The sequence below is a fragment of the Chelonoidis abingdonii genome, chromosome 1 (genome assembly GCF_003597395.2).
Source record: "Chelonoidis abingdonii isolate Lonesome George chromosome 1, CheloAbing_2.0, whole genome shotgun sequence".
Taxonomy (NCBI): domain Eukaryota; kingdom Metazoa; phylum Chordata; order Testudines; family Testudinidae; genus Chelonoidis; species Chelonoidis abingdonii.
The window spans coordinates 1351968-1379195 of NC_133769.1; the positions used below are offsets into that span (position 1 = coordinate 1351968).

At 47.0% G+C, this 27228-nt stretch overlaps 1 protein-coding gene across 6 annotated transcripts in view; it reads left to right on the forward strand.

Moving 5' to 3' along the window:
• NRF1 (nuclear respiratory factor 1) overlaps positions 1–27228 on the forward strand; it is a 126207-nt gene that overhangs the window by 80899 nt on the left and 18080 nt on the right. For 4 of the 6 annotated variants that reach the window (XM_032780938.2, XM_075063540.1, XM_075063554.1 and 1 more), the window contains 2 exons: positions 2652–2776; positions 19352–19408. In XM_032780938.2, coding sequence (XP_032636829.1) covers positions 2652–2776; positions 19352–19408 — 182 coding nt within the window. The remainder of the gene's footprint in view (positions 1–2651; positions 2777–19351; positions 19409–27228) is intronic. The other 2 variants (XM_032780939.2, XM_075063559.1) reach the window with 1 other exon arrangement.

Sequence of the window (27228 nt, forward strand, 5' to 3'; positions counted from 1 at the left end):
AGGGATGGGAAGCAGAGGAGCAACTTCCAGCAAGAGAGGGTGATGGGGAGTGCATGTAAATGGGTGCATGCTTAAGGTACAGCCATTTGAGTTAATAGATAAACATTTGGGGAGGCCAACATAAGTGGAAAGTGCTTTTGTATAGCAAAGCACTATTATGACTTTCAGTGATGCAGCCTTCACAGTTCCTTGGGATGTTAAATTGCCCTTGAAAGTGGATTTAAAGAAGTGCTTCTCATGGCTGGGAGGCTGGGTGGCTCCAGCAAGTGAAGTCTGTTTATTGTAGCTGGTCTTCGCGTTCTCTAAATACCTTTATACTGGTGCAGATTCTCAGGAGGTGTGGCATACTTCCTAGGCAAAAGGAAGTGAGAAGGCAAGGAAACAAAATGGTATGGTCAAATAGCAATGGGAGGTTTTGTGAGCCAAACAGACATTGTTTGGAACTGAAAATCCAGCCCAAACCAAGTCAGTTGGAAGGAACATAAAATCTATGATGGAAATTAAAACGGTCAAGAGGGAAGGACATAAAAACAAATAACACACAGGAAGCATGCAAGAAAAGGGGTAGGTTCATTTGGACTACCATGGAGCAATTAAGGAAGATCCCAGGGAAGCTAAATGGCTTCTTCGCATTGATCTTCACTGCAGAAGACGTATCTGCTTTTTCAGGTAATTAAGGTGAGGCACTGACAGATATTCAGCTATCTGAAGAAGAGGTTCTGGAACAAACACATGAATAGCAACAGGTCACTCTGCTGGTAAGCTCTCATTAAAATGAGCTATTAAACCACAGAGCTAGAGGGTAGCAAACTTTTGGCCTTGGATAAAAGGAGCTGAAGAGATCATGGGAATAACTGACCAGTGAGCCCTACTTCAGGGTAAGATGAATTAGTTAAAACAATTATCAAAGGTAGAATTACAAAACACGTAGGAAATTGTGTTTTAATGGGGAAAAACTAGTATGGTTTATGTACAGGAAGATCCTTCCTCTCCAGTTTGTTAGAATTTTTTGCGTGTCCACAAAATAGCGCATAAGGGAAAACCACTTGCTATAACTTACCTGGGCTTTTCAAAAGTCCCCTGCAAAAGGCTGTTAAGAAAACTGCATGTGCCTGAAGAGGGATTTTAGAATAGGGGAAATTAGAGCTGGGAAGGGCCAATTGGGTCATTTTATAGAATGTAGGGCTGGAGGGGGGCCTTGAGAGGTCATCTCTAATCCAGTGCCCTGCGCTGACGCAGGACCAAGGAAACCTAGAGCATCCATGACAGCTATTTCATTAACTTGTTCTTAAAAACCTCCAGTGACAGAGATTCCACAACCTCCCTTGGCAGCCTATTTCAGAGCTTAACTCCCTTATAGTTAGGACATTTTTCCTAATATCTAACCTATAGCTCCCTTGCTGCAGATTAACCTGATAGAGTCCTACCTTCAGTGGACATTGAAACAATTGAGCACAGTCCTCTTTCTAACAGCCCTTAACATATCTGAAGACTAATCAGGTGTGTGTGTCATGTGTCCCATTCCCCCCTCGGTCTTCTTTTCTCAAGACTAAACATCTCTGGTTTTAGTTCACTTGTTAACCTTAATAGGTCAGGTTTTCTAAACTTCTCTGTTTTTGTTACTCTCCTCTGGACTCTGACCAGTTTGTCCACATTTTTCTTAAATTGTGGCACCCAGAATGACACAGTAGCCCAGCTGAGATCTCACCCACGTGGAGTAGAGCAGGACAATTACCCCCCACGTCTTGCATATAACAATTTTGGAACTGCATCACATTGTTGGCTCATATTCAGTTTGTAATCGACTGTAACCCCCAGATCCTTTTCAGCAGTACAACTGCCTAGCCACTTATTTCCCATTTTGTAGTTGTGCATTTGGTTTTTATTTCCTAAGTATAGAATTTTGCACTTGTTTTTATTGAATTTCATCTTGTTGATTTCATCCCAATTCTCCAGTTTGCCCCAGGTCATTTTGAATTCTAATCCTGTCCTCCAAATTACTAGCAACCACTCCCAGCTTTGTGCCATCCATTAATTTTATAAGCATATACTTCACTCCTGGAGCACCCATGGAAAAAAATTAAGGGTGCTTAGCACCCACTGGCAGCCAAGTTCTCTCCCTCCCCTCTCTGTGCCTCCTGCCCGCTGGCAGCCCTGCCAATCAACTCCTCCCCCTCCCTTCCAGTGCCTCCTGCACTCCGCAGAACAGCTGTTCAGCAACGTGCAGGAGGTGCTGGGAGGGTGGGGGAGGAGCAGGGATGGAACGTGCTCGGGGCAGGGAAGAGGTGGGGAAGAGGCGGAGTGGGGGCGGGAAGAGGCATAGTGTGGGCTGGGCAGGACTGCGGGGTGGAGCAGATGTGGGAGCTTGGAGGAAGGGATGGAGATGGAGTTGGAGTGGGGGTCAAATACTCCCCCGGGTAAAGAGGAAGTTGCTATGATCCACCTTATGGCAATTTCATCTAGACCATCTCTCACCCGTCTTCCACTATATGTTCACTACACAATCATTTCAGTTCCTTTGGGCTGCTGAGAGCTCTCGCCCCCCTGGCATGTGTGATCTCCTTCTGTGGCACTTGGTTAAAGCCAAACACATGAGAGCTGAGTTACTCTCTTTTTCTAATCATTCTTTTTCTTGTCCCTTCCACCTGCAGTGAAGCAGCCGCCCATGCTGTCGCCACGCTTGCGGAAGCCACCCTTCAAGGGGGAGGGCAAATCGTCCTGTCTGGTGAAACTGCCGCAGCGGTGGGAGCGCTTACTGGAGTCCAGGATGCTAATGGTAAGCGTAGATAAATATTTAATTGGATTTCATTTTGGTTTCCACTTCAACCCTCAAGTCCTGACTGATGGGATGAGTCAGAACAAACCCAAACTATATGAGAAACAAAGGAAGAAAGTCCCAATGTGAGCTGTAACAGACCAGGAGATTTGCTTAGCAAGAAGGTCCTGTTGATCCCCCCCTCCCCAAGGGAAAGTTACCTGGGATGTTGGGCTTTTTTGCTGTAAGGAAGGCTTCACCACTGTGGAGCATCATGAACAAGGTTACACCTCTTACCTTTTAAAAAGGTCTTTGTTGGCCTTGGAATTTGAGGTGGCCTCAGAATCTGGCTGAGAGTTGACTGCAAGGGGATACCCTCCAGGGTTTCCTTGCTGTCTGTGGGACTTTTTCACATGCTCCTCTTTGGCTGCTGAACTGTCACTATGATGCTGTGTATCTGTGCTTTGGTGGCACCTTCCACGCTAATGAATGCATCCCTGCTCTTTCTATTTTCTTCATAGCACAATTTGGGCTGTTGCTTGCTTTCCTTGTAGGCGTTTCTGTGGTACACCTCACAGTATCTGAGTGCCTGTTCTGAGTGGTGTCTACTGTAATTAGCCAACCATAATTGCTGCCTTGGTAGAGTTATTAATATTACCAGAGTGCCTAGAGACCCTAATCAGAGTCCCTTTGTCCTAGGCAAATATCAGCATTTGTAGCTAATACTAAGTAGCTACCTGTAACTGTCCCATGGTCTTGTTCTGCCTTTGCTCAGCTGCCAAGGTAAAGAAAGCATTGCTTTCCGAATTCAGGGATGAAATGCATTAGTCATTAAAAATACTTGATCATGCAATTGAACTTCTGTTTGCCCGTCTGCACCTAAGAACTGTGTGACGTGTTCAGTTATACGGAAATGCAGCTTTAAAGGATTGGACTATTTTAAATATTATAAATGCCAAAGAAAAAAGTAGTGGATTACCAGGTTGCAAAGTGATGGCCGTTGTCCTTTGGTCTGTTCCATACCTAATACAGCACCTTCAGTAGTTTACGCCTCATGTTTGACCTACCTTGAAATAATTGGTTAGGAATGTTCTTTGTGTTCTAAAACATCACCGTTCTGTTGTCAAAGAACGCAATGGAAAAAACAATAGCAGCTTTCACTAATGTTGCATTTGGCTTTGTTGCTATGGAGTCAACCAGCCTGAAGGGGTAGCACAAATTAACCTGCAAACCGTGTTTCTAAAATTGTTAACAAGGATGCTATTCCCCTCCAAAAGTAAAAGAAGCCGCAGAATTGTGTTGGGTAGTGCTCTACCAGCAACCTGGTGCGAAGGTTATAGGGAATCCATGTTTGTCAACACAGGGGCCCAGAAAGAAGTGACCTGTTGTTTTCAAGCTTCTAGGAAGGTTTTACCATCAGTCAGATTGAGAAAAGCTCATTGGTGTCCCTTTTAAGAATAAAAAGTGGGTTAGCAAATCTGTCAGGCATGTTCCCTTTGGTCTGTTCCCAAAGTGCTTCCAGGCTTTGGATTCCTCTGGACAATTCCTCCCACCCGCCTCAGGACCTGAGTCACTCTACCTCATTCATCCAGCATTAAAATCATTTTAATGTGAGAGAGTTTTTATAGCAGACTTTGAAATCAGGTGGGATTTACAATGCATTTAGGAAAGAGACTGTTTGCATTATTTTTCTCTGCACAGAACTTCACCCGCAATCCCTCCCCTTGTTTCCTCTCCTCTTTGATTGCTGTAATCTCTGGTGGCATTAAAGGGAAGGTCTTTGTCTCTGCAGTAGTCCTTGGAAGCACCATGCAGTTAGTTTTATTATGTGAGCAGCTAATACGTCTCCCTGTAGGAATGGATGGCGACTTTGATATCAATTCCCGCTGTCTGCCCAGACTGCCCTCCATCCCCAGACAGGGGAGAGGAATTTTCAACTTCCGTATTGCCATTCAAAATTTGTTTCACCCTTCCCCACCGTATGCATCTAGCTTTTTTTAGTCTGAGTTCTCCTCTGGTTTCAGAGTAAGGATCTGCTGGCGTATAAACATTTACTCATCTGATGCAGCCAATCAGTATAAGCTGTTCAGAATGCAATTCCATCAGTGGGAGATTAAATGTGAGTGATTGGATGTGATTGGCTGCAGCAAGGAGAAGGGGGAGAGATCTTAGAACAGCGACTGAATTAACCTGAAAATTCTCCTTGCCCAGTGATTCTAACAAAGACTGAACTTACTAATATTTCCAAAAAATGTTCCTCTCTAAAAGTCCGTTACCCGTCTCTAGCTCCTATCATGCCAGAATACCAAAGCACTTTACAAACGTTGATTTCCATACCTCTCAGGGAGGTGGTGATGTGAAGTTTGTTACGCTCATTGTATTGATAGCGAAATGAAGACAATAGAGTTTAACTGACTTGCCCAAGATCACACAGAGAGTCATTGACAGAGCAGGGAATAGAACCCAAGTGTCCTAACTCCTATTCCTTTACTTCAGCCACTAGATGTAATTCTTCCCTCCTTGTTTGGTTGTGTTATGTCCCTCCATTATATTGTTGTTTTTCCATCTATTGTCAGGAAGTGATACCCCTATTCCAGGAGAAAAAGGCTGATTATAAAGGGGAAACTTTTCTTTGTACTTAGACACCTCGGGAACTAGAGCAGAATTCAGTATTGCCAGAGGTAGAGTGGCTGGTACTGTTGCTGGACTGAAAAAGGGCTGTGGATAATCTTATGAGCAATAACATTTATAGCTGTGGGAAATCAGATCTCCTGCTTCACTGCAGTGTAAAACTGTCTCAGTGCATGATGGGTTTCTCCTTCTTCTGGAGTGTCTGGTATTGTCAGTCAGGATACTGGAGCTGATGACCCAACAGTCTGAGCTGTTGCCTCAAAATCCCATGTTCTTAAATAATTGGAAAGAAAATATTCCAATATTCTAGACAGGCAAATGGGACTGTAGTGACATCTGTGTGTAAAGTTGGCTGGAATTGGAAAGGGCTCTGATAGGAGAAAATGGACTGCACTGCAGGCATAGGGCAAGGGTTAAACACCTGCTAGCATGCAGAAGGGGAAGTATTTTAATTCACATGGAGGTGCAGTAGCTGATGATAAGAGCCTGACCAAGCCTGTGTTTAGATTAGGGCTGTCAAGTGATTAAAAAAATTAATCGCGATTAAAAAAAATTAATAATGATTAATTGTGCGGTTAATTGCACTGTTAAACAGTAAGAGAATAAATACCATTTATTTAAACTTTTTTGGATGTTTTCTACATTTTCAAATATATTGATTTCAATTACAGCACAAAATAAAAAGTGTGCAGTGCTCACTTTATATTTATTTTTGATTACAAGTATTTGCACTGTAAAAAAACAAAAGAAATAGTATTTTTCAGTTCACCTGATACAAGTACTGTAGTGCAATCTCTTTATCATGAAAGTTGAACTTACAAATATAGAATTATTTACCAAAAAAACTGCATTCAAAAATAAAACAATGTAAACTTTTAGAGCCTGCAAGTCCACTCAGTCCTACTTCTTGTTCAGCCAATCACTCAGACAAACAGTTTATTTACATTTGCAGAAGATAATGCTGCCCGCTTCTTGTTTACAATGTCACCTGAAAGTGAGAACAGGCTTTTGCATGAAACTGGTGTAGCTGGCATCGCAAGATATTTATTTGCCAGATGCGCTAAAGATTCACATGTCCCTTCATGCTTCAACCACCATTCCAGAGGACGTGTGTCCATGGTGATTACGAGTTCTGCTCGATAACAATCCAGAACAGTGTGGACCAACACATGTTAGTTTTCATCATCTGAGTCAGATGCCACTAGAAGGTTGATTTTTCTTTTTTGGTGATTTGGGTTCTGTAGTTTCCCCATTGGAGAGTTGCTCTTTTAAGACTTCTGAAAGCATGCTCCTCACCTTGTACCTCTCAGATTTTGGACGTCACTTCAGATTCTTAAACTTTTAGGTTGAATGCTGTAGCTGTTGTTAGAAATCTCACATTGGTACCTTCTTTGCATTTTGTCAGATCTGCAGTGAAAGTGTTCTTAAAATGAACAACATGTGCTTGGTCATTATCCAAGACTGCTATAACATGAAATATATGGCAGAATGCAGGTAAAACAGAGCAGGGGACATACAATTCTCCACAGGGAGTTCAGTCACAAATTTAATTAAAGCATTGTTTTTTAATGAGTGTCATCAGCATGGAAGCATGTCCTCTGGAATGGTGGCTGAAGCATGAAGGGGCATACAAATGTTTAGCATATCTGGCATGTAAATACCTTGTAGTGCCAGCTACAAAAGTGCCATGCAAAAGCCTGTTCTCATTTTCTGGTGATATTGTAAATAAAAAGGCAGCATTATCTCCTGTAAATGTAAACAAACTTGTTTGTCTTAGCCATTGACTAAATAAGAAGTAGGACTGAGTGGACTTGTAGGCTCTGATGTTTTACATTGCTTTGTTTTTGAGAGCAGTTATGTAACAAAAAAAAAAAACTACGCTTGTAAATTGCACTTTCACGACAAAGAGATTGCACGATGGTACTTGCAGGAGGTGAATTGAAAAATACTATTTTGTTTTCATCATTTTTACAGTGCAAATATTTATAATAAAAATCATATACACTTTGATTTCAGTTACAATGCAGAATACAATATATATGAAAATGTAAAAAAGCATCCAAAATATGTAATACATTTCAATTGGTATTCTATTGTTTAACAGTGCGATTAAAACTGCGATTAACCGTGATTAATTTTTTGAGTTAATCACGTGAGTTAACTGCGATTGACAGCCCTAGGTTAGATGGATAGGGACAGGGAGACAGACTCTTCAAGATTGTCGGAAAGGAGAGACTGCAGCACAGCCAGGCAGTGCACTTCCCATTGATTGGATCTCTTCATGTTTCAGTAGGGTGACCAGATGTCCCGATTTTATAGGGACAGTCCCAATTTTTGGGTCTTTTTCTTATATAGGCTCCTATTACCCCCCATCCCCTCTCCCGATTTTTCATATTTGCTGTCTCGTCACCCTATGTTCCAGCATCCCTTTTTAAATGGATCTGGGGCTTGAGATCATCTTTGGTTATGAAGTTTCTCAATGAGGTTTCATTTTTAAATATTGGAGAATTTTGTGCCTGCATCTTCTTTAAAGAGGGCTATAACTGTACATAGCCTTGGCCAGGAGGTATAATATGCCAAAGGCAGACCAGAATCCCTGCCCCACAGAGCTTAGTCTAATGGCATCAGTGAGTCCATTATATAACATTTTACCAACACCGAGTGGCCAGTGGTCATTACAGCTGGAAGGCTTTGCAGAATAAATGGCTTTTTCAGCAGTCTGGAAGAAGAGGAAGGGTTATATGAGTTAACTTGTAGGGATTCCCAACTACAGAGCATGAGTTAAGACAGATGAGTTTGAGAGCAGGAGAAGGAGTTGGGGCTGTCAGGAAGGAAGCCTGCACTGATCTTAGAGCGAAACAGCTGAGGGCAAACTGGGGAACTAATTACAGTGACTTGAGCTGGGTACAGCCAGTGTGCATCTCCAACCCCAAAAAGATCTCTGCTGATGCACCTCAATCCTGACTGGTAGCATCCCCTGCTCTTCCATTCTGCTTATAGCTTAGCTGGTGCCCCTCAGTTCTGACATGTAGACACTTCACTTTTCCAGTCTAGGCATCTGTGTGGCTAGAAGGACAGCTAATCATACTAATTTATCTGCTGGTTTTCTGTCCTGGGTGCAGATGGGCATGAAGATGAGCCTGCCAAAGAGATGTAAATTTCTCAGTAACAATTTTCAGCATGACCGAAGTGAGACAGGCTTACAGGCGAGGGCGAGGCAGGATTATCAGGCTGTGATGAAAGCAGGGAGAGAGCATTAGGCCTGTTTGACGTGAGTAAAGGGGGATTATCAAGCCCCATGCTTTTGCAAACAAAGGAAATAGGCCTCTGTACAGAAGCATGCCTCACAAGTTAGCATACGGTAAGCAGGCATTTAGATGGTTATTTCTCATTTCAAAGGGGCAGGCACTTGCAGCTTTATACCACTACATGAGGGCAATTAGCGATGTGATTGAGATATAAAATCAGATGGAATGCAGCAAATTTCCTCTGCTTGCTTGAGGGATCTGTACTTCCGGGGCAAGATCAAACTAAGCAACAGCCACCAGGTGGAAACCTGTTTCTGTCGCCACATAAAGGGCTATGCGGATGAGATCCAAGAGAGCGTCAGTGCAGCAGGTGGACCTCCAGACACATGGGGACAGTTAGGGTCCTGTCAGGCTCTGTACAAACTATTACAATTCAAAGTGTGTCAGGGAAAGGAGCCTGGGGCCCATTGTGTACATCACCCAAAGACCTAGAGAATGAAAAGAAAGATCAAGGAACTAATACGTACGACAAACTTGTAGAATGAGAAACTACTTGTGTTTGCCTTTGAATGCCTCAGGGGCAGGGAGGTGCAGAGCATTGATGATCTGGTTATTGTGGTGGCCCATGGTTATCTGGTTATTGTGGTGGCACAATAAAAACCGAAGGAAAACTTGCACGTTAATCTGGTGTAAACACCAACCTACCTTTAAAAATATATTTTCCATGAAAGTCTTAATTTCTGGGAAAATTGCCCAAATGGGGTGTTGAGCGCAGCGGGGGAATGGCCTAATTAGAGATATGTGGACAAAAGAGAGAGGCAGAGTTCTTGTAGGGTCTGAGAAGAAGTAGTTTGAATTAATGCATTGAGACAGGGGGATTCAAACATGATCTGAAGAAGTGGCACGGAAGATGGTCGTAGCAGATGCCTTCTGAATGGACCAGACAAAGGGAGGGGTCAGCATTTTCTGTGTCAGATGACTGGCAAAGATTTGCAGTGGCTACTTTCTGCATATGCTCGCTCACTCTATGCCTGCACTCCTTCCCCGCTGGCATCCAAAACCAGGAGAAACCACAAGGTAGACAGGAAGTCACTTTTATCGTGATGAAGGAATTGCAGTCTTCTGATCACATGCAGCAAATAGCTCAGTGCTGTCTGCTTCCTCTGCTGCACTGACTCCCAGCACTTCAGTGAAAGGTTAGCTACGACTGGGCCTTTTGATGCTCTTGTCTGAGGGTGGGAAGCATGGCCTGAGAACTGGCTCAGTGGCTGGGATCCCTATTCCACTGGCATCATTTGTGTTGCAGGGCCCTGCTAGCACAAAACAATGTTTGCTCCCCTTTGCAAGGCAAATGCTGCCACTTTAAAACCCAGGATGCTGGATTGCACGTTCTTGTCACTGCCCCAACTTGCTGTTGGGCATTAATCTTTGCCAGTGCTGATTGTACCCCCAGCATAGGCTGGCGTTTTGGCACTGGGCTGCCCTCCTTTGGTTTGACAGGATAGGACTGGTGACGAGATGGCTGCTGCCATTAATATGTGTCTGCCCATCAACTGGGGCTAAAACAGTCTTGCCAAGAACTTGACTGTGTACTGCCCTGTATACCTGCTTTCTCCTTTAATCCAAATACCTTGCTCCCCCAAGAACAAGCATGGGCATGTTGCAGGCACGTGTGCTCTAAGCAAGCTTTTCCTAAGGCCTTGATTACAACAGACAGGGAGGTTTTGTCTAGTGGTTAGAGCAGGGACTGGAGCTGGAAACATAGGTTCCATTCCTAGGTCTCCCGCTGTATGACGTTGGGCAAGTCGCTTACCCTCTGGGTGCCTCATTTTACTCTGGGTGTAATACCCGCCTGGGGGACTGTTGTCTTAATGGAGCGTGCTGTGCTTTGAGATCCTTGGATGAAAGGCTCTTTATAAATGCAAAGTGCAGCTGATATACCTGCTTCCGTTTTCTTCTTTCCACTATCATCAGCTTGGTGGGAGTGAGGAGTGTCACCTGCCAGTTTGGGTGCTTCTGTCACACAAATGACTCTGCCCCAGCAGCTCCCTTGAATTCTCAGGCTGCCTTTTCTACCTCTGCAACCTGTGTTTGAATTGAGTCATTTGCAAGGAGAGAGGGATTGGCCCTGTAGGGACATGTGTGGTCATCTCTTGCTTGGATTTGTGTTTAGTTATCTATTGGGTGCAGTCTGGTACATTTTAAAGACACACACCCCTTGCTTCTCAGAGGCATCCCTGTGAGCCATCGATGGTTTACAAGTTTCCAGAGAGGAGGGTGAACTGTCAGCAATTGGAAGGCCCCACCAAGCCCCCTTTCAGCTTGAACGCTGCTTGGAGCATCTCTAGTATCTTTGGGATGACCCATGCCTTGCCAAAAGTAGGGGGTGGAGTGAGGGCAGCTGGCTTCAGCAGTGTTACTGAGCATGCTCGGTCCATGTGAGCATGCTCAGAACAAGCCAAGCAGCAAATATGGGGAAGCTGCCCTGCCTGCCCCCACCTCGTGTGTCCCCTTTCAGACTTTCCCATCAGTACAGTGCACTATATACCTTGTTTGAAAACACTGCTTCCCAACTCTCTGATGATCTTGTAGCATCTCCCCTACCTCCCTTCTCCCTTGCCCTCCCTGTTCCTCCCCGCCACCACCACAAAGAGTTTTGACATCCACTCCTATTATCAGACAGTTGAGACTTAGTCCCTCCAGCTGTCACAGCTGATGCTGCCTTGGTTTAAGCACAGGGCCATTTACCTGCCACGTGTCATGAATTAGGGGAAATGGACAGGTGGGCTGGGTCTGTTTAAAAATTAAAGCTGATTACGAGGCATTAACATTACATTTAAAGAAATAGACAGCAGCCCGCCTCGTTCATCATCACTGCAATATGTTCCCCTTTGCTCTGAGCTGGAAGAGAGCACACTGATATCAACAAGATGTCAGCATCTACTTGGGCCCCTAGCTTTATGTGTATTTTAAAAATCACAGCTTGTGGATTTCATTTCTGCCGGGAGATTTAAAAGCCGTTCTGCTTCCCGCACCCTAAATGTAACCACCATTTCTATGTGATCACGCTAGAAAGAGTTCTGGCTCCGCAGTGCAACTCCTTTCTTCCTAGTGACGATGCACCCAGTGTCACTAGCGCTGTGATTTTTCCAAGTTGCTTGAAAGAGTTACGTGTCCAAATCCTGTTGAATTACAATGGGATTTGGGTGCCTAACTCACTTAGGCAACTTTGACTAGTCAGTCTCCGGCTTTTGCCTGAGGAGGTGTGATTATGAGGGAACAACCTTATTTGGGGGTGAGGAATGATAGACAGTTGAGTTGGCATTTCTTGCCAAGTGGTGTTGTGTGGACACACACAGCTAGATGGACAAAGGTTTAAAAAAAATAAAAAGTCCCTCAGTTGAGCATCCCAGGCCCAGGACTGCGTGGGTCCATTTTCGAGCAATCGTGACCACAGGGAGCTGTAAGTGCTCAGCAATGTAGAAGGGATCGTACTGCTGCGTCCCTACAATGGTGGGGCTGGATGGTGTCATCCCGATGAGCTGCACTAATTAAATAACGAAGGGCAATTTGCTTTGCAGTCCTTGGGCTGCACTGCGCCTTGTTGTAAACACAGTTATAGTCAGCAAAGCAGCCAGTGGGGCATTCCCTTCCTCTCCCATAACAATGGCATCCAGAGTCATTTTGCTTGGCTCACGAGTTCAGAGCAGGATTTGTCTAACCGTGGCAGCAGAACAAAATCAGCCCCAAAGCTGCCCCTTAAATGCCAGCGAAGCTCTCTCTGCTCTACGCACTTTTAGGAAAGAGGGGGCACTGTTCCTGACTCTAATGCCAAATATGATTACAAACGTATGTTTGTTGCGTGTTTCAATGCCCAAAATGTGCTCAGGGCTCCCCAAACATGTAGGAAGACACAGTCCCTGCCCCAAAGAGCTTTCATTCTAATAGCAGCCACCATGCAAAAAAGTGCCCCTTCACTCAGTCTTCTCCACCACTCTCACTATCCGAAGTTCCTTGCTCGCTGTCCTTTGTGGTCACTCATCAGGCAGCCTTGAACAAGTGCTGCAGTAGCCCCCTCCCTTGTCCAGGGGCCTAGCCAAGCTGCCTCCCTGAACAGACAGCTGGTGAGGTATCTAAGGGAGTGCCAGCCCACAAGAGGGAGATGTGGATTCTTGTGCTCTCTGATCCCTGCTGATCCTCTGGTGTCTGGGTCCTGCATAGAGGGGAGTGAAGTAGCACCTGCTGCTGCTCCTTTTGGTGCAGTTTCAGGCTCCATGGTGGCTGACTTCATTCCTGGGAGAAGCAGATTTTTTTTCATGTTGGGGGCCTTCTTCCGGGCCTTGTATGCCCTTAGCTGCATTGTCATTTTTCTGCCCATACTCTCCCCTTGAAGGCAGGGTTGACTGAAGTAATGCCAAGGTATAACCATTGTACAGCCTGTGGTTACCCTCAATCAGTTCCGATCAGTAGGGGCTCTACCACCTCTGCGCTCTGCGCCCCTATGTTACTGATGAGGCTGGCTGCACCCTGAAATTTTTGATGCAAATAGGGCCTGGCTCTCAGAATCCTAGCAGGTTGCCCACATGGCTATTAGCTGGGCAAAATTTGGGCATCCTCTGTTTTTAGGAAAAGAGTGAACAGTCCATTAGAAAATGTTACAGGGGATTTTTTTTGGTAGAAGAAATATAGTCTAACCTGAGGGCAGCTTTGAGCTCTTTCTTAATGGATGTCAGTGGGAGAGGGATGCAATTTGATCCAAATGGGAAGCTGGCTCAAATCCCAGCAAGCTGTTCTAACTGTACAAGGCATCTTACGGTTCCTCCCATAAACTTCCCCTGCAGGCAGAAGAAATCCCTTGTAAATTAAGCTGCAAACAGGGGCTTTCCCAAATACATTTCTGTTTAATTTAATTTCAAGCACTGAAGCGTGTTTGTACATCTGTCCCTTTAAGAGAGGAATAGCCTTGACATGTATGTTAATTGAAGTTCCTTCACAGTGGAGTCAGACCCAGTCAGTGTAGCCTTCATCAGATCTTTGCCACACAGGCTGATTTAAAAACCTTGTGTCCCTAGGACTTAACTGAGAACCCGATCTCAGTGTGAGCTATCTCACTGTAGTCAATGGAAGTACTCCAGTGAGTAAGGGTTAGAGGTGGGGCCCTAAAACTGTGTGCATGGCATAGTAGTGAAGGCAGCCTGTGTTTGGAATTAATTTTATGAGCCGGACACACAAGACGTTTGTGCTTCTGCTTTTATAAAAAGTATCACTTTCATCCTTTGGTTGCTATTTCCTAGGGTGACCAGATAGCAACTGTGAAAAAACAGGACAGAGGGTGGAGGGTAATAGGCGCCTGTATAAGAAAAAGTCCCAAAAAATGGGACTGTCCCTTTAAAAACCGGACATCTGGTCACCCTACTATTTCCTAAAGAGTCAAGCGCCGTTGCTGGCTTTGAAAAGGGGCTGGATAACATTTCTAGCTACTCGTGCCAAGAAAGGAGTAATTAGTGCTCGTGCCTCAAGGTGCCAGCAGATCATGACAGGGGTCAGGAAGGAATGTTCTGCCACCCCAGTGTACAGCATGGCTAGTTACCACAGTGTGTGGACTTTGTCTGAATCATTAAGTACTGGCCTCTGCTGGAGATAGAGTACCCAGACCTTACGGACCAGTCATCTGATAGGATTTTTCAAATCCTAAATGCAAATTGGAAATAGTCACAGGCAAATTCCAACTTGACCATTCTGTCACTTCCTGGTAATCCATCATCTTGTGCTCCTCCCCCCACCCCCACCCCAGATTGCAGCCCAGCAAATGAATGGGGTGAGACTGACATCGGTAGCCAATACCTGCTCTCTGCTGTCATTGGGTGGGTCATGATGACAGGCTTGAATGTGAAGCCATTTTTCTCTTGCCCTGTGACCAAGAGGGGAATGTTAATGTTGCTGCCCCTTGTTGCCTTTGGCAGCAAATCATGCCCTCAGCTGCCCTGTGGAGGGCAGCATGTTACTCTCTTGAGCCTGGTGTCTTCCCAGTGACCTTCTCAGCTCATGAAGACAGCTTGGCTTTGCTGTAAAGCAGCTCATGTGACTGCAGTAATCCGCAGGCAGTAAACAGCTGTGTAGGAAGATTGCAAGAGGAATTGGCCTATTTTTCTGCACTGCAGACTTTGGCATGAGAACACAAGACTCGGGGCGGCAGCTTCTACTGCTGCACACCTACCTTTATGCATTCTATCCATGGCAGCATGACACAGCCTATCAAACCCCTTCCCAGAGCCTGTCTTCCCCTCGGGGCTCAGGCTGCCGCGTGCTACGCTCTTGGACAGGAAATAAGGCTTTAAAATGGCACAGGGGTGCTAATTACTTGGCTCCACAAGTCCATCAGGAGGGCAGTGTGTTTGGAGCAGTTCCAGATGTCACTATGCAGCCCTTTATCTCTCATAGTGGAGAGGGCACAAGGGGTTCTGAGTCAGTGTCAAGCTGCAAAATAAATTACAAAATGCAAAAAGTGATTGCTCCTGAGGTTGTTTCCCCTGGATCTTTTCCAGTAAAGTTGTGGGGGGGAACCTAGATCTGAATTTGACTCCATCCTCACCCCACTGAGAATGGACTCCTTTGGCTTCCTTTATTCCTGGGAAAAAATAACTCTTGAGGTAACTACATAACTCTTCTGTGGACTCTCAAATAGCCCTCTCTGCCAGGGAGGCTACTCACTAGCTGCTATTCCTAGACTAGCATATTCTACGAAATAACAGCTGTACACACAGCGTCTTGGATTTTGCACCAATTAGGTGCCGACAGCGTGTCCTATGCTGATAGAAAGTCCTTGCTCCAAGAGCTCCCAGATTAAAGCACAGACACACTGGGAGACCCAGAGAAAGCACATAGCTTGGAACTTGTTCAGAATTAATCATGGCACCATTTACTATTCCCATAGCTGGTCTATAGATCACAGTCATTTTCTCTCCCTTTTCAAGGAGAGGATGAGTGTGGATCCTCTTGGTCTTGGAGTTCTGAGGATCCTTTAGTTTCCTCATCTCTACCTCCCTGGTGATTTAAGTCATCAAACTCAAAGCATCTTCCAGGGGAAGCTTAGTAAATATTCACAGGCTCCTGCTTACAAGGAACAAAGTTTAGGAGGCAATCATGAACTAAGTTGTCTAATCTTCAGTTGCTGAGACTCTGAGAATAGGTGTTACAGCGGCAGCTGCAGCATGATCTTCCTAAATATGATCCCATTGATGTGGTTCAACCCTCTTCTGGCAGAAGCTCCTTTTATCAGGTAGAGAGTAGTTGTTACCTGCCTCTATAATCTTTTGCTTCTCCACTGGATCTGCCAGAAAATGCCAACAGCATGTGTTTGTGACATGGACAAGTTGTCCACTAGTTAACTGACTTAAGACAGTCCCTCAGTTAATAAGTTACTGAACAGCCTTCAGAAATGACCATCTGTTACGACTGGCTAGGACAGATCTGAACAGGAGACCTGTCGGTGAAAGGCTCTTATTTCCTATTCCCCTGAGATGTCCAATTTCTCCCCTGCTAAAACAAATTCTATGTATTTTCAAGCTCTAGCAGGTGCCGATTGATGTGCACAAAACTGTGTGTTCATTGTACTTTAGAATGTAAACGTATATATTTAATTGCAGCTGTATTCATGGCTATGTTGCCCCTTAACCTCTGAAATCATGGGTGTTTATTTCAGTATAGGTCAAGCCAGATTGGCAGTGATCTTGTTGTAGACTGTTTTATCTAAGCTCTGGTTCAACTCCATTGAAGTCACTGGAGTCAACAAGTCAATGGAGCTGTCCAGTTACATCCTCAATGAATTTAACCCACTGATAGCTTTTAAATCACAGTGTGTCATCTTAAAAAATGCACGTGTACTAAGATTCTCAGGTAAGAATTTCAAAAGCACCTAAGTCCCATTTCGGATCTGACAGCACTTGGGAAGTCTAAATGAAAGTTTATAAGAATTAGGATTCTACAAGTGCTATCTCACTTTTGAAAATGGAACTTAGAAGCCCAAGAAGCTTTTGAAAATGTTACCTATTAATATTTGCAACAGAATTATTTCTTCAAACTGGGAGTTACTTCTTTCTGTTCATGTATCAACCAGAATTTTTAACCTGTTCTGTTGTCCCTTAAGGCAGTGGTTCTCAACCTTTGCAGACTACTGTACCCCTTTCAGGAGTGGTCTTGCATACCCCAAGTTTCACCTCACTTAAAAGCTACTTGCTTACAGAATCAGACATAAAAATACAAAAGAGTCCCAGCACACTAGTACTGAAAAAAGTGCTGAGTTTCTATTTTTACCATATAATTATAAAATAAATCAATTGGAATATAAATACTGTACTTACATGTTAGTGTGATACTTGAGCCTCTTTTTCACTTGTGAGCCTTGTCTGAAGCCCAAGTCCCCCACCAAGAGCTGAAGCATGTAACTTAGCTGTGTGGGGCCCTGCTTGCCACCCCTAATGCCAGCCCTGCACTCGCAACACCCCTAAACCTGTCCTGCACTGCCCTCCCCGCCAGTGGTTGAAGCCTCCGGGTTGAGAAGCACTGATCTAGATAAGCTGAGTACCCACTGGAAGACATCTGTGGAGCCATGGTTCAGAACCACTGCCGTGAGGTAGAGAACAAACAGGCCTGTTATGGAAGGGCCTGCTTAATTCTTCTTTGAGTATTTGACTGTGTGGATCCCACTTGAGGTGCACATGCGCCCAAAAGAATGGCTTTGAGTCATGTGTTTACTCTGATTTATTTAGTGCTGAAGGTGTACAGGACATGTACAGTGGGTGATGTGTACCAAACAGTTAACAGGTTCCAGCCCTAAAAATGTACAGTCTACAGGCAGCGAAAGATTAGCCTGTGACAATCCAGCACATAACAGAACAGAACAAAGAGCAGAGTGTGGTCATTGTAGCAGGAATGTGTTATTGGAAGGGAGGCAGGGGGTGTAGGCGTTAGGGTTAGGTGTTACTTTGGAGGAGAAAAGAGAGGAAGCTTGGACTCTCTCAGTGGCTTTGTCTTCACAAGGAAAAAAGTGTGATCTTAACTCGAGTTAGTTAACTAATATGAAGCAAAGTCCTAGTGAAGACAAAACAATTTATATATCGTGCCTTCGCTAGAATTTTACTTCATGTTAGTTGACTCCAGTTAGCTAACTCCAAAGAACACACTTGTTCCTGAGTGAAGACACCCACGGAGCTGGTAGAATTCCTTCAGTGATTCTAGATTCTAGTCTGCTGCATGCTCCACGGTTGTATGCAGTGGTGTTGTGGCTGTGTCGGTCCCAAGATGATAGAGAGACAAGGTGGGTGAGGTAGGTAAAAGATGTTATCTCACTCACCTTCATGTTCCACAGACAAAATTGTCCTTTATTGCGGAAGGGTGACCGAAGAGTCAGGCCCCAGCTGCACTTTTGGATTCCACACCGAATTTGCAGTACAGGCAGGAAAACTTTATTTGGCAGGTTAACTGAGCCAATTTGATCTCATAGCTATTGAGTGAGGATTAATACAGAATCTCATGATGGCAATTTTACAGCATCCCTCTTCTGCCTTTGAAATCATATACCATTGGATTGGCCTAAGAAACCACACCAAAATGGGGTTCTAAGTAAAAGCAGTCATAGGCACTCACTTAACCAGTGTTTTGTCATAAGGAACAGTTGACATGAGCTTATTGCACTGATGAAGACAGGTTTACTTCATTCCTAACACACACACAAATGAGTGAAGAAAAGAACCTGCATATCTTGGCCTGTTCCTCAGCCGTGAATGTAGCTCTGTGCGTTAGCAGTTCACTGCTGAACAAGCCAGTGAAATGCTCGGAAAGGCATCGTTTAGATGAACCCAGAGAATATCTGGTTACATATTACTCTACTCCCTGAACAATAGTTGCTTTGTACTTTCACGTATTAAATGCTCGACAGTGTGCGTTAATGCTGGTGTTCATATGTGATCCTAGTATGAAGTGTACCCTAACTTTTGAAACTCATTTAGATTTAAGTCTGTTGTAACCTAAAAAAATAATTTGAGACTAGTTTATCCTTTTTTTTTTTTTTTTTTTAAAGTGACTGTTGGGTGAGATGGGGAGAGAACCTGGATTTTAGGAACTTTCTGATCTAGTGCTCTGGGATGTGTAGAAGTCCCGGTTTGGCATCCATCTTTGGTCGTGTGTCTGTGTGGTTTTGTTTTGTGTTTTGTTTCGTTTTCACCTCACACACACACTTTCCCTGGGAGTGGAGGGGAGGTCATTAACAGATGGGGACCGTGGCTGTTAGGAACATGCGGCAGCCCCTGCCTGTCAGGCTTTCTGTGGTCTGATTATGTCACTAATCTAAATATTAGCATGAAATCTCCTTCCTGGTGAAAAGTTTTGCACTAATGATCTGTTAAAGGGAGTATTAATACCTGGGATCATCAGTAATAATTGCACACTTTCTGCCCCTAAACTGTATATGTAATGTAAAATATAGTTAGAAATATATAGTCTAGCGTATCTAATATTTTGGTGATACTCCATATGTGGACACTGAATATGGCTTTTAATTCCATGAAGGGCAAGAATGACTTCTGTTCAGTTGTTGTCCTTCACAAGTGGAGTCAAGAGGGCATATTTCTTGTCCGTACATGGACTATTCTGGTTATACCATCCCCCTGCAATATTTTTGCCCTTTGTTCAGCATTTTATACTTGCATTTTATTGTCAGGCTTCCTAGCAGCAGACTGTTCAGGTTGCAAGTGGAGGCTAACAGAAAATCCCACAGGTGAGTTAATGTTTGTGGTGGTAGTTTGGGATGTTGGGATAAAGCTGCTGGTTGACGCTATTGCTTGTTTCTGTAGGCGTTCTGATCACACGTGGTATTTCTTAGCGCAAAGAGGGACACGTCTGTCTATCTTTTTTTCTCACTTCTATGAGTGAAGAGTAGTAGAATTCAGATGTAAATATACCCGTGGGTGTGTTAAATTTGCATATGTGCAGTCAAATTCACAGATACATACTACAGTAACAATCCTGGGTGTGGGGTAGATATGCACATGCTATACACTGTGAGCCCGATCCGGCTATACTCCTTGAGGCTAAACGCCTGTGGAAGTTGATGGGATTACTACCCAAGAAAGGAATGAATGTGACAGGATTGGGCCCAAAATATCTATTTCACTACTATACTCAAGTAACAGCACTTGTGGTGAGGGCAAGAGGGGTATATGTGTGATATTTTGATTTGTAAGATGTCTGATTCGACATCTTAGAGAGCATGTGCATAATGCATAAAACACAATAGTTATAAGAAGAAATGTCTCCCCTTCCCCCCTCCAAACGTAAACTGCCACCAACCCATCAGTGCCGAGAAACTACAGTGAGGGCATTGTAGAAAAAACAGAGTCCCCTAGAGATCATCCCGTTTGACCTGTGATAGACCAGTGAACTCCAGTGGGTGTGCATCCGTTTGCTTGCGCTGGAGTTCACTGGTCTATCACGGACTGCATATGTACATACACACACACTTCTCTGTTTGATACATAAACACACATGGCATATATTTCGCTCAGTCGTCATGATCCATGAGGCATGGGTGACTAAGACAGTAGCCCCCCAGGTGTGGGTGCCTTCTCTTCTCAAACTATTTGAGAAATGCAGTTGTGTGTGTGAGAGATAACTGGAGTGTGAGATAACTGTTAAGTATTTTTTTAATTGTTTTAAATAAATTGAATTTAAATACATTTTAAAATGCCTTTGTGACTTCAAATTACTGTTATGTAGATTTTAAAATAGATTTTGTCCTTAAAAAACAAAATAATAGAGCATCACTTTCAGGTGCGGTTCTCCCTTCACACTTCAAAACTTGCAGCTGCCATTATACAAAGGCCCTCTAGAGAATATGGGATCCTAAAGGATATTTTAAATGTAAAACTACACTCAGCTTAGATATAGTCTTTACTTTATGGAAAAGCCCTGTAGACTTTAATATGGATTAAACTAATAGATTTCAATAGAAATGTCATAGGATTCCAGAACAATTGCCCTGAAAACCACTAGAAATTAATAGAGAATGTAGAATCTGCACTGTAATTAACATAGTTTTCAGGGAAGGGGTGATTTTAAAATATTTATGGTAAAACATAATGAGACTGACTATTCAGAAGTTTTAAAAACTATAATATGGTACCTTGGCCATTTGACTAAGATCAAACATACCAGGTTAATAGCTGATGCATCTTCTGTTTGGGGACCACAGAGGAATCTGCGGCTGATTAGGTGTTTCCCATCTCTAATATCTAGAAAGCTTTGTCCTCATAACACCTGTTAGCCAGCTACCTAAAATATCCTCCACTGCTGTTTATATTGCATTAAAAGAAAACAAAGCTTAAAGTTTCTAACTTTAGTAAAAGTTAGATGTCATGATTCTTTCTTTCTTAGTATTTTTGACTAGGTTTCCTATATATTTGAATTGACCATGATACAGATGGCTAATCTTATCTGGTTTACCCTCTTCTGTTCTGTAAAGCCAGCTGATCAAGGGAGCTTAGTAGAAAGGTGGGTTAGTCCACTAGACTTCTGGAGTCCTAGGTTCTTCTTCGAGTGGTTGTTCATGTCCATTCAAAGTAGGTGTGTGCACGCTGCGTGCATGCCAGCCGGAAGATTTTCCCTTAGCGGGGTCCGTAGGGTCGGCCCGGGCGCCTCCTGGAGTGGTGCCATCACGGCGCCCTATAAAGGGGCCTGCCGACCCTCCATCCCTCAGTTCCTTCTTACCACCGGTGACGGCTAGCTGGAACTTCTCTTGCATAGCAAGTTGGCAGTGTCCTATCCTTACTTTTTAGTCCATGTATTCAGTAGTATTACAGTTAGTTAGATAGATCTTTGTATATAGTTTTTCGTAGTTGGGGGGTCCTTCCCCCCAGAGTCTTCGTCACTCGCTGGGGCATGCCCAGGTCCCCCGGGTTCAAACTCTGCAAGGACTGTGGGAAATTCATGCCCAAGAGTGACCCGCACTCTGCGTGTTTGAGGTGCCTCGGAGGGGGTCACCAAAAGGACTGGTGCTCTATCTGTAGAGGCTTCCGCCCGTGAACTCGTAAGGACAGGGCTCAACGACTCAGAGTTCTCCTGATGGAGGCGGCCCTGCGACCGCCCTCGGACCCAGAACCAGCCGAGGCGGGGCCCAGCACGTCATCCTCGATGTGGAGTGCCCCGGTACAGACATCAGGACTTAGGGCCCAGCCCAAGTCATCGAAAACCCAGCACCAGACAGAGTTGGGTCATAGGAAGTCAGCCTCAGTGCGGCACCGCTCACCAAGAGAAAGAAACCGGGGAGGGATCGGTCACCCCACCATGATCCGAGGCCAATGCTGTCCGTGGGTGTAAGCGGATAGGCTGGGCTACAGCCCTCCGCGGTTCTGTCGACTCCCGCACCTCAGAGAGGGCAGTCGAGTCCGGACCAGCCTAACTCCCCAGACCTCAGCGGAGACATACGCCCGCCGTTGACGCCGGAGGCATTCGAGGTGGCCTCAGACCTAATGGGCCTCCCGGCACCGGCCTCCCCGCATCGTAGGGAGTTGCCTGCTGTGGTCCGTCCACCAGTACAGTCTAGAGGCAAGCCGGCCATGCTGTTGCCTCCCTCCCCGTACCGCGCTGTGAAGGCGGCACTGGACCAGAGGAGAGGCTCCCCGCCACCTCCGCACTGCTCTCCTTCGGCATCAGGCGCTGCTCCCCCCAGGTCCTCATGCTCAGAGACCTCAAGACTCAGAAGCAGACTCCTATTGCTCCAGTCGGTCGCGGAGCAAGAAATCGGTTTCAGGGGTGAGCCACCAATGTTACCCGCAGTGGCAGGAACAATGGCAGCTGCCCTTGCAGTGGCCGTTTTGGACTCCCTGGGCCTACCATCAGTTGGTAGGCCAGGCGTTTGGCCCTCGGTCATGGTCAGCTTTGGTGTCCTCTATGTTGGTGGCCCCGGCGCAGCTGCCTCCCCCACCGGCAGCGCCGCCGGGCAGGGGTGTGCCATTGTCAAGTTCAGCACCCCCTAACCGGGCAGCGACATCAGCAGCGGCTCCAGTTCGGGCTCCGCCGGCACCGCATGATACACCAAGTCGCTCACTGGCGACCCCGGTACCGCCGCAGTGCCGCATTTAGACTCGGAACCGGCACCGCAGCCTCAATACCGTGTGCCGCAGGACCCTGAGGGGCCGCATGCACCGGAGGAAGGGCGGCTCCATGTGATCTCCTCGTTGTCCTCCCCAGACGAGGCACGACTGAGGCACCGGCCCTAGAGGACACTCGAATCCTCCAACAGTTGCTTCGAAGAGCAGCTCAAAGCCTCACAATCCATGCAGAGGAGATCGAGGTGGACGCGGACCCTGTAGTGGACATTCTGGCCCCCTCAGGGCCATCCCGGGTGGCCCTCCCGCTGATAAAGACTATAGTGGATACATCCCGCACCCTATGGCAAACACCAGCCTCATTGGCCCCTGCTGCCAAGAGGACGGAGCGGTGCTACTTCGTCCCCTCTAAAGGACATGAACACCTGTACATCCACCCTCCCCCTGACTCCCTGGTCGTAGACGCGGCTAACCAGTGGGAGCGTCAAGGGTTTCAGGGGTCAATACCGAAGAGCAGGGACACAAAAAGACTTGAGCTCTTTGGTAGAAAGGCGTACTTCACGGGGGGTTTCCAACTCCGAATTGCCAATCGACAGGCAATAGTAAGCCAATATGGCCACAACACCTGTTTGGCCATGTCGAAGTTTGCGGAGCTCCTTCCCCAGGACTTAAGATCAGAGTTTTCAGCCCTAGTGGAGGAGGACAAACTGATCTCTCGAGCCTCCCTCCAGGCCGCCTGAGATGCAGTGGACTCAGCCTCGTGCACCCTGGCCACGGTCCTGGTCATGCGGCGGGGAGCCTGGCTCCAGGTCTCGGGCGTGCCCTATGAGGTCCAGCAGACGATTCAAGACCTCCCCTTCGAAGGGCAGATGCTATTTTTGGAGAAAACGGACAAACGTCTCCATAGCTTAAAGGACTTGAGGGCCACGCTTCGCTCGCTGGGCTTGCATAATCCCGCGACCCAGCGCAGACAATTTAGGCCGCAGGCGGCCCCTCGCCCATATCAGCCACAGACTCGCCAGGAGCTGGGGCGCAAGCGAGGCAGAAATGGCAGGAGGCATCACCAGCGCCACCCCTCCGGCCATGTGTCTAGCCAATCCAGACCACCATCTGGGCCTAGACCCCCTATTTGATGGTACGGTTGAGGACGACCTACTGATAGAGACTCTGGATCCTTCCACCCCTACCTTTAGGTCACATTTGTCCCACTTCTACCATGCCTGGTCCCGAATTACGTCGGACAAATGGGTGCTCCACACGGTAGAGAGGGGATATTCTATCCAGTTCTCCTCCTTTCCGGCCCCCCCCCCCCCCCGGTTCCTCTTCAGGGACCCTTCTCACAAGCAACTTCTAATTCAAGAAGTGAAGTCCCTCGTGGAGGCTGGGGCAGTGGAGGAAGTCCCGCGGGAGCTCAGGGGCAAAGGCTTCTACTCCCGGTATTTCCTAATACCAAAGGCAAAAGGGGGCCTGAGATCCATCCTAGACTTGCGGCGGCTGAACAAGTTTGTGCAAAAACTCAAGTTCCACATGGTCTCCTTGTCCTCGCTCATCCTCTCCCTGGATCCAGGAGATTGGTATGCCGCCCTTAACTTAAAGGACGCCTATTTCCGCATTGCCATATTTCCACGGCACTGTCGGTACCTCAGATTCGTTGTGGCCGATGTCCATCTGCAGTTCATGGTGTCCTCGTTCGGCCTGTCAGCTGCTCCCAAGGTCTTCACGAAGTGCATGACGGTAGTGGCGGCCTTCCTGCACAGGCGGGGCATCCAGATATTCCCCTACCTGGACGACTGGCTCATAAAGGGCCGCTCCGAGGAGCAGATAGAGACCCAGGTGCTGTTCATCAGGCGGACCTTTCTCGTTCTTGGCCTCCTCCTGAATGAACCCAAATCCACCCTGTCTCCGATGCAACGAATAGAGTTCATAGGAGCAGTTCTGGACTCCACCCACGCCAAAGTGTACCTGCCGGAGTCCAGGTTCCGTGCAATTTCCGAGCTCATCTTCGGACTGCACCACTCCCCGGTTACCACGGCGTGAGTTTGCCTCCAGCTGTTGGGCCACATGGCAGCGTGCACCTATGTGGTGGTCCATGCCAGACTCCGGCTTCGCCAGCTGCAGTCCTAGTTGGCGACAGTTTATCACCTGGTCAGGGACCCCCTGGACTCAGTGATGTCCGTTCCCCGCTTGGTGCTGAGCTCGCTACGGTGGTGGCTCGACCCACGGAAAGTCTGCAGGGGTGTTCCCTTTGCTGCCCCGCAGCCCTCCCTCTCCCTGGTGACAGACGCCTCGGATCGAGGTTGGGGAATGCACCTGGGATGCCTCAAGATGCAGGGCTTGTGATTGCCGGAGGACCCTGAGTTGCGTATCCATGTCAGGGAGCTGAGAGTGGTCCGCCTGGCATGTTTGACCTTCCGGTCTCACCTGGCCGGCAGATGCATTTCAGTCCTTTCGGACAACACGGCGGCAGTTTTTTATATCAACAAACGGAGGTGCACGCTCCTCTCCCCTCTGCAGGGAAGCCCTCGCGCTGTGGGATTTCTGCATTCACAATGCCACTCACCTGACGGTGTTCTGTCTTCCGGGGGAGCAGAACGGTTTGGCGGACACCCTCAGCCACTCGTTCTAGGGTCATGAGTGGTCCCTCCGATGGGATGTGGTGCGCTCAATTTTCCAGCTCTGGGGCTTTCCCCAGTTAGACCTGTTTGTTTCAAGGGAAAACAGGAAGTGCTGACGGTTTTGCTCCCTCCTGGGGAGCAGTCAGGGGTCTCTGTCGGACGTGGGAGGACAGTCTGCTCTATGCCTTTTCCTTTGATCCCGCTGATACACAAGGTGCTTTTAAAGATTCGCAGGGATCACGCCAGGGTAATCCTGATAGCTCCAGCGTGGCCGCGCCAGCATTGGTACAGGTCACTCCTGCACATGTCAGTTCAGGCGCTCCTGACGCTGTCCCTACTCCCGGACCTGATCACGCAGGACCGGGGCTCCCTCCACCATCCGAACCTCGAGTTCCTTCACCTCACAGCCTGGATGCTCCATGGCTGAACCCAGTGGAGTTGCAGTGCTCCCAGCAGGTCAGGCAGGTGCTGCTAGGTAGCAGGAAACCATCCACCAGGGCCACCTACCTGGTTAAATGGAAGCGCTTCTCCATATGGTCGGGTCAGTGGGGTCACGACTCGCGGGGGGTACCAATTCCCGCTGTCCTTGACTATTTGCTTCACCTAAGACAACTGGGCCTCTCCCTTTCCTCCATTTGCGTTCACTTGGCAGCCATACCGCTTTTCATCCGGGAGAGGGGGATGCCTCGGTGTTTGCAAATCCGCTAGTTGGGCGTTTCCTCAAGGGTATGGACAGGCTCTTCCCACATGTGTGTCAGCCGACCCCTGCTTGGGACCTGAATTTGGTCCTCTCCGTCCTCTTGGGGCCTCCCTTTGAGCCTCTGGCTTCATGCTCCCTGCTGTACCTATTGTATAAGACCACCTTCCTGGTGGCGATCACCTTGGCCCGACGGGTGTCGGAGCTTCGAGCGTTAACGTCAGAGCCCCCGTACACAGTCTTCTAGAAGGAAAAGGTCCAACTTAGACCTTATCCGGCTTTCCTACCCAAGGTCATTGCGCAGTTCCACATGGGCCAAGATATCTTTCTCCTGGTGTTATATCACATGCCTCCAGCGAAGAGCGGAGGCTACACTCCCTGGATGTCCACAGGGCCTTGGCTTTTTACATAGAGCGTACCAAGCCATTCAGACGCTCGACCCAGCTCTTCGTCGCAGTGGCAGAAAGGATGAAGGGGCTCCCGGTCTCCTCTCAGCGAATCTCTTCATGGATCACGACTTGCATCCAGGAATGCTACCGCATGGCTAAGACCCCTGTCCCTCCGGTCACGGCCCACTCCACTAGGGCGCAGGCCTCATCGGCGGCATTCCTGGCTCAGGTTCCGACTCAGGAGATTTGTAGAGCGGCCACATGGTCATCCATCCACACATTCTCATCTCACTATGCCATCACGCACCAGGCAAGGGATGACGCAGCCTTCGGGTGTGCAGTTCTCCAGTCAGTGGTGATCTCCGACCCCACCTCCTGAGGTTAGGCTTGTGAGTCACCTACTTTGAATGGACATGAACAACCACTCGAAGAAGGAAAAACGGTTACCCACCGTTTAGTAACTGTTGTTCTTTAAGATGTATTGTTCATGTCCATTCCAACACCCACCCTCCTGCCCCTCTGTCAGAGTGCCGGAAAGAAGGAACTGAGGGGGTGGAGGGTTGGCGGGCCCCTTTATAGGGCACCGTGGTGGCGCCACTCCAGGGGATGCGCGGGCTGACCCTACAGACGCTGCTAAGGGAAAATCTTCCGGCTGGCGTGCATGCAGCGCGCGTACATCTACTTTGAATGGACATGAACAACACATTTCGAAGAACAACAGTCACTAAAAGGTGGGTAACTGTTTTTTCAAACGTTGTTTAGATCACAAGTGGAAATGAGCAGCGTGGGGC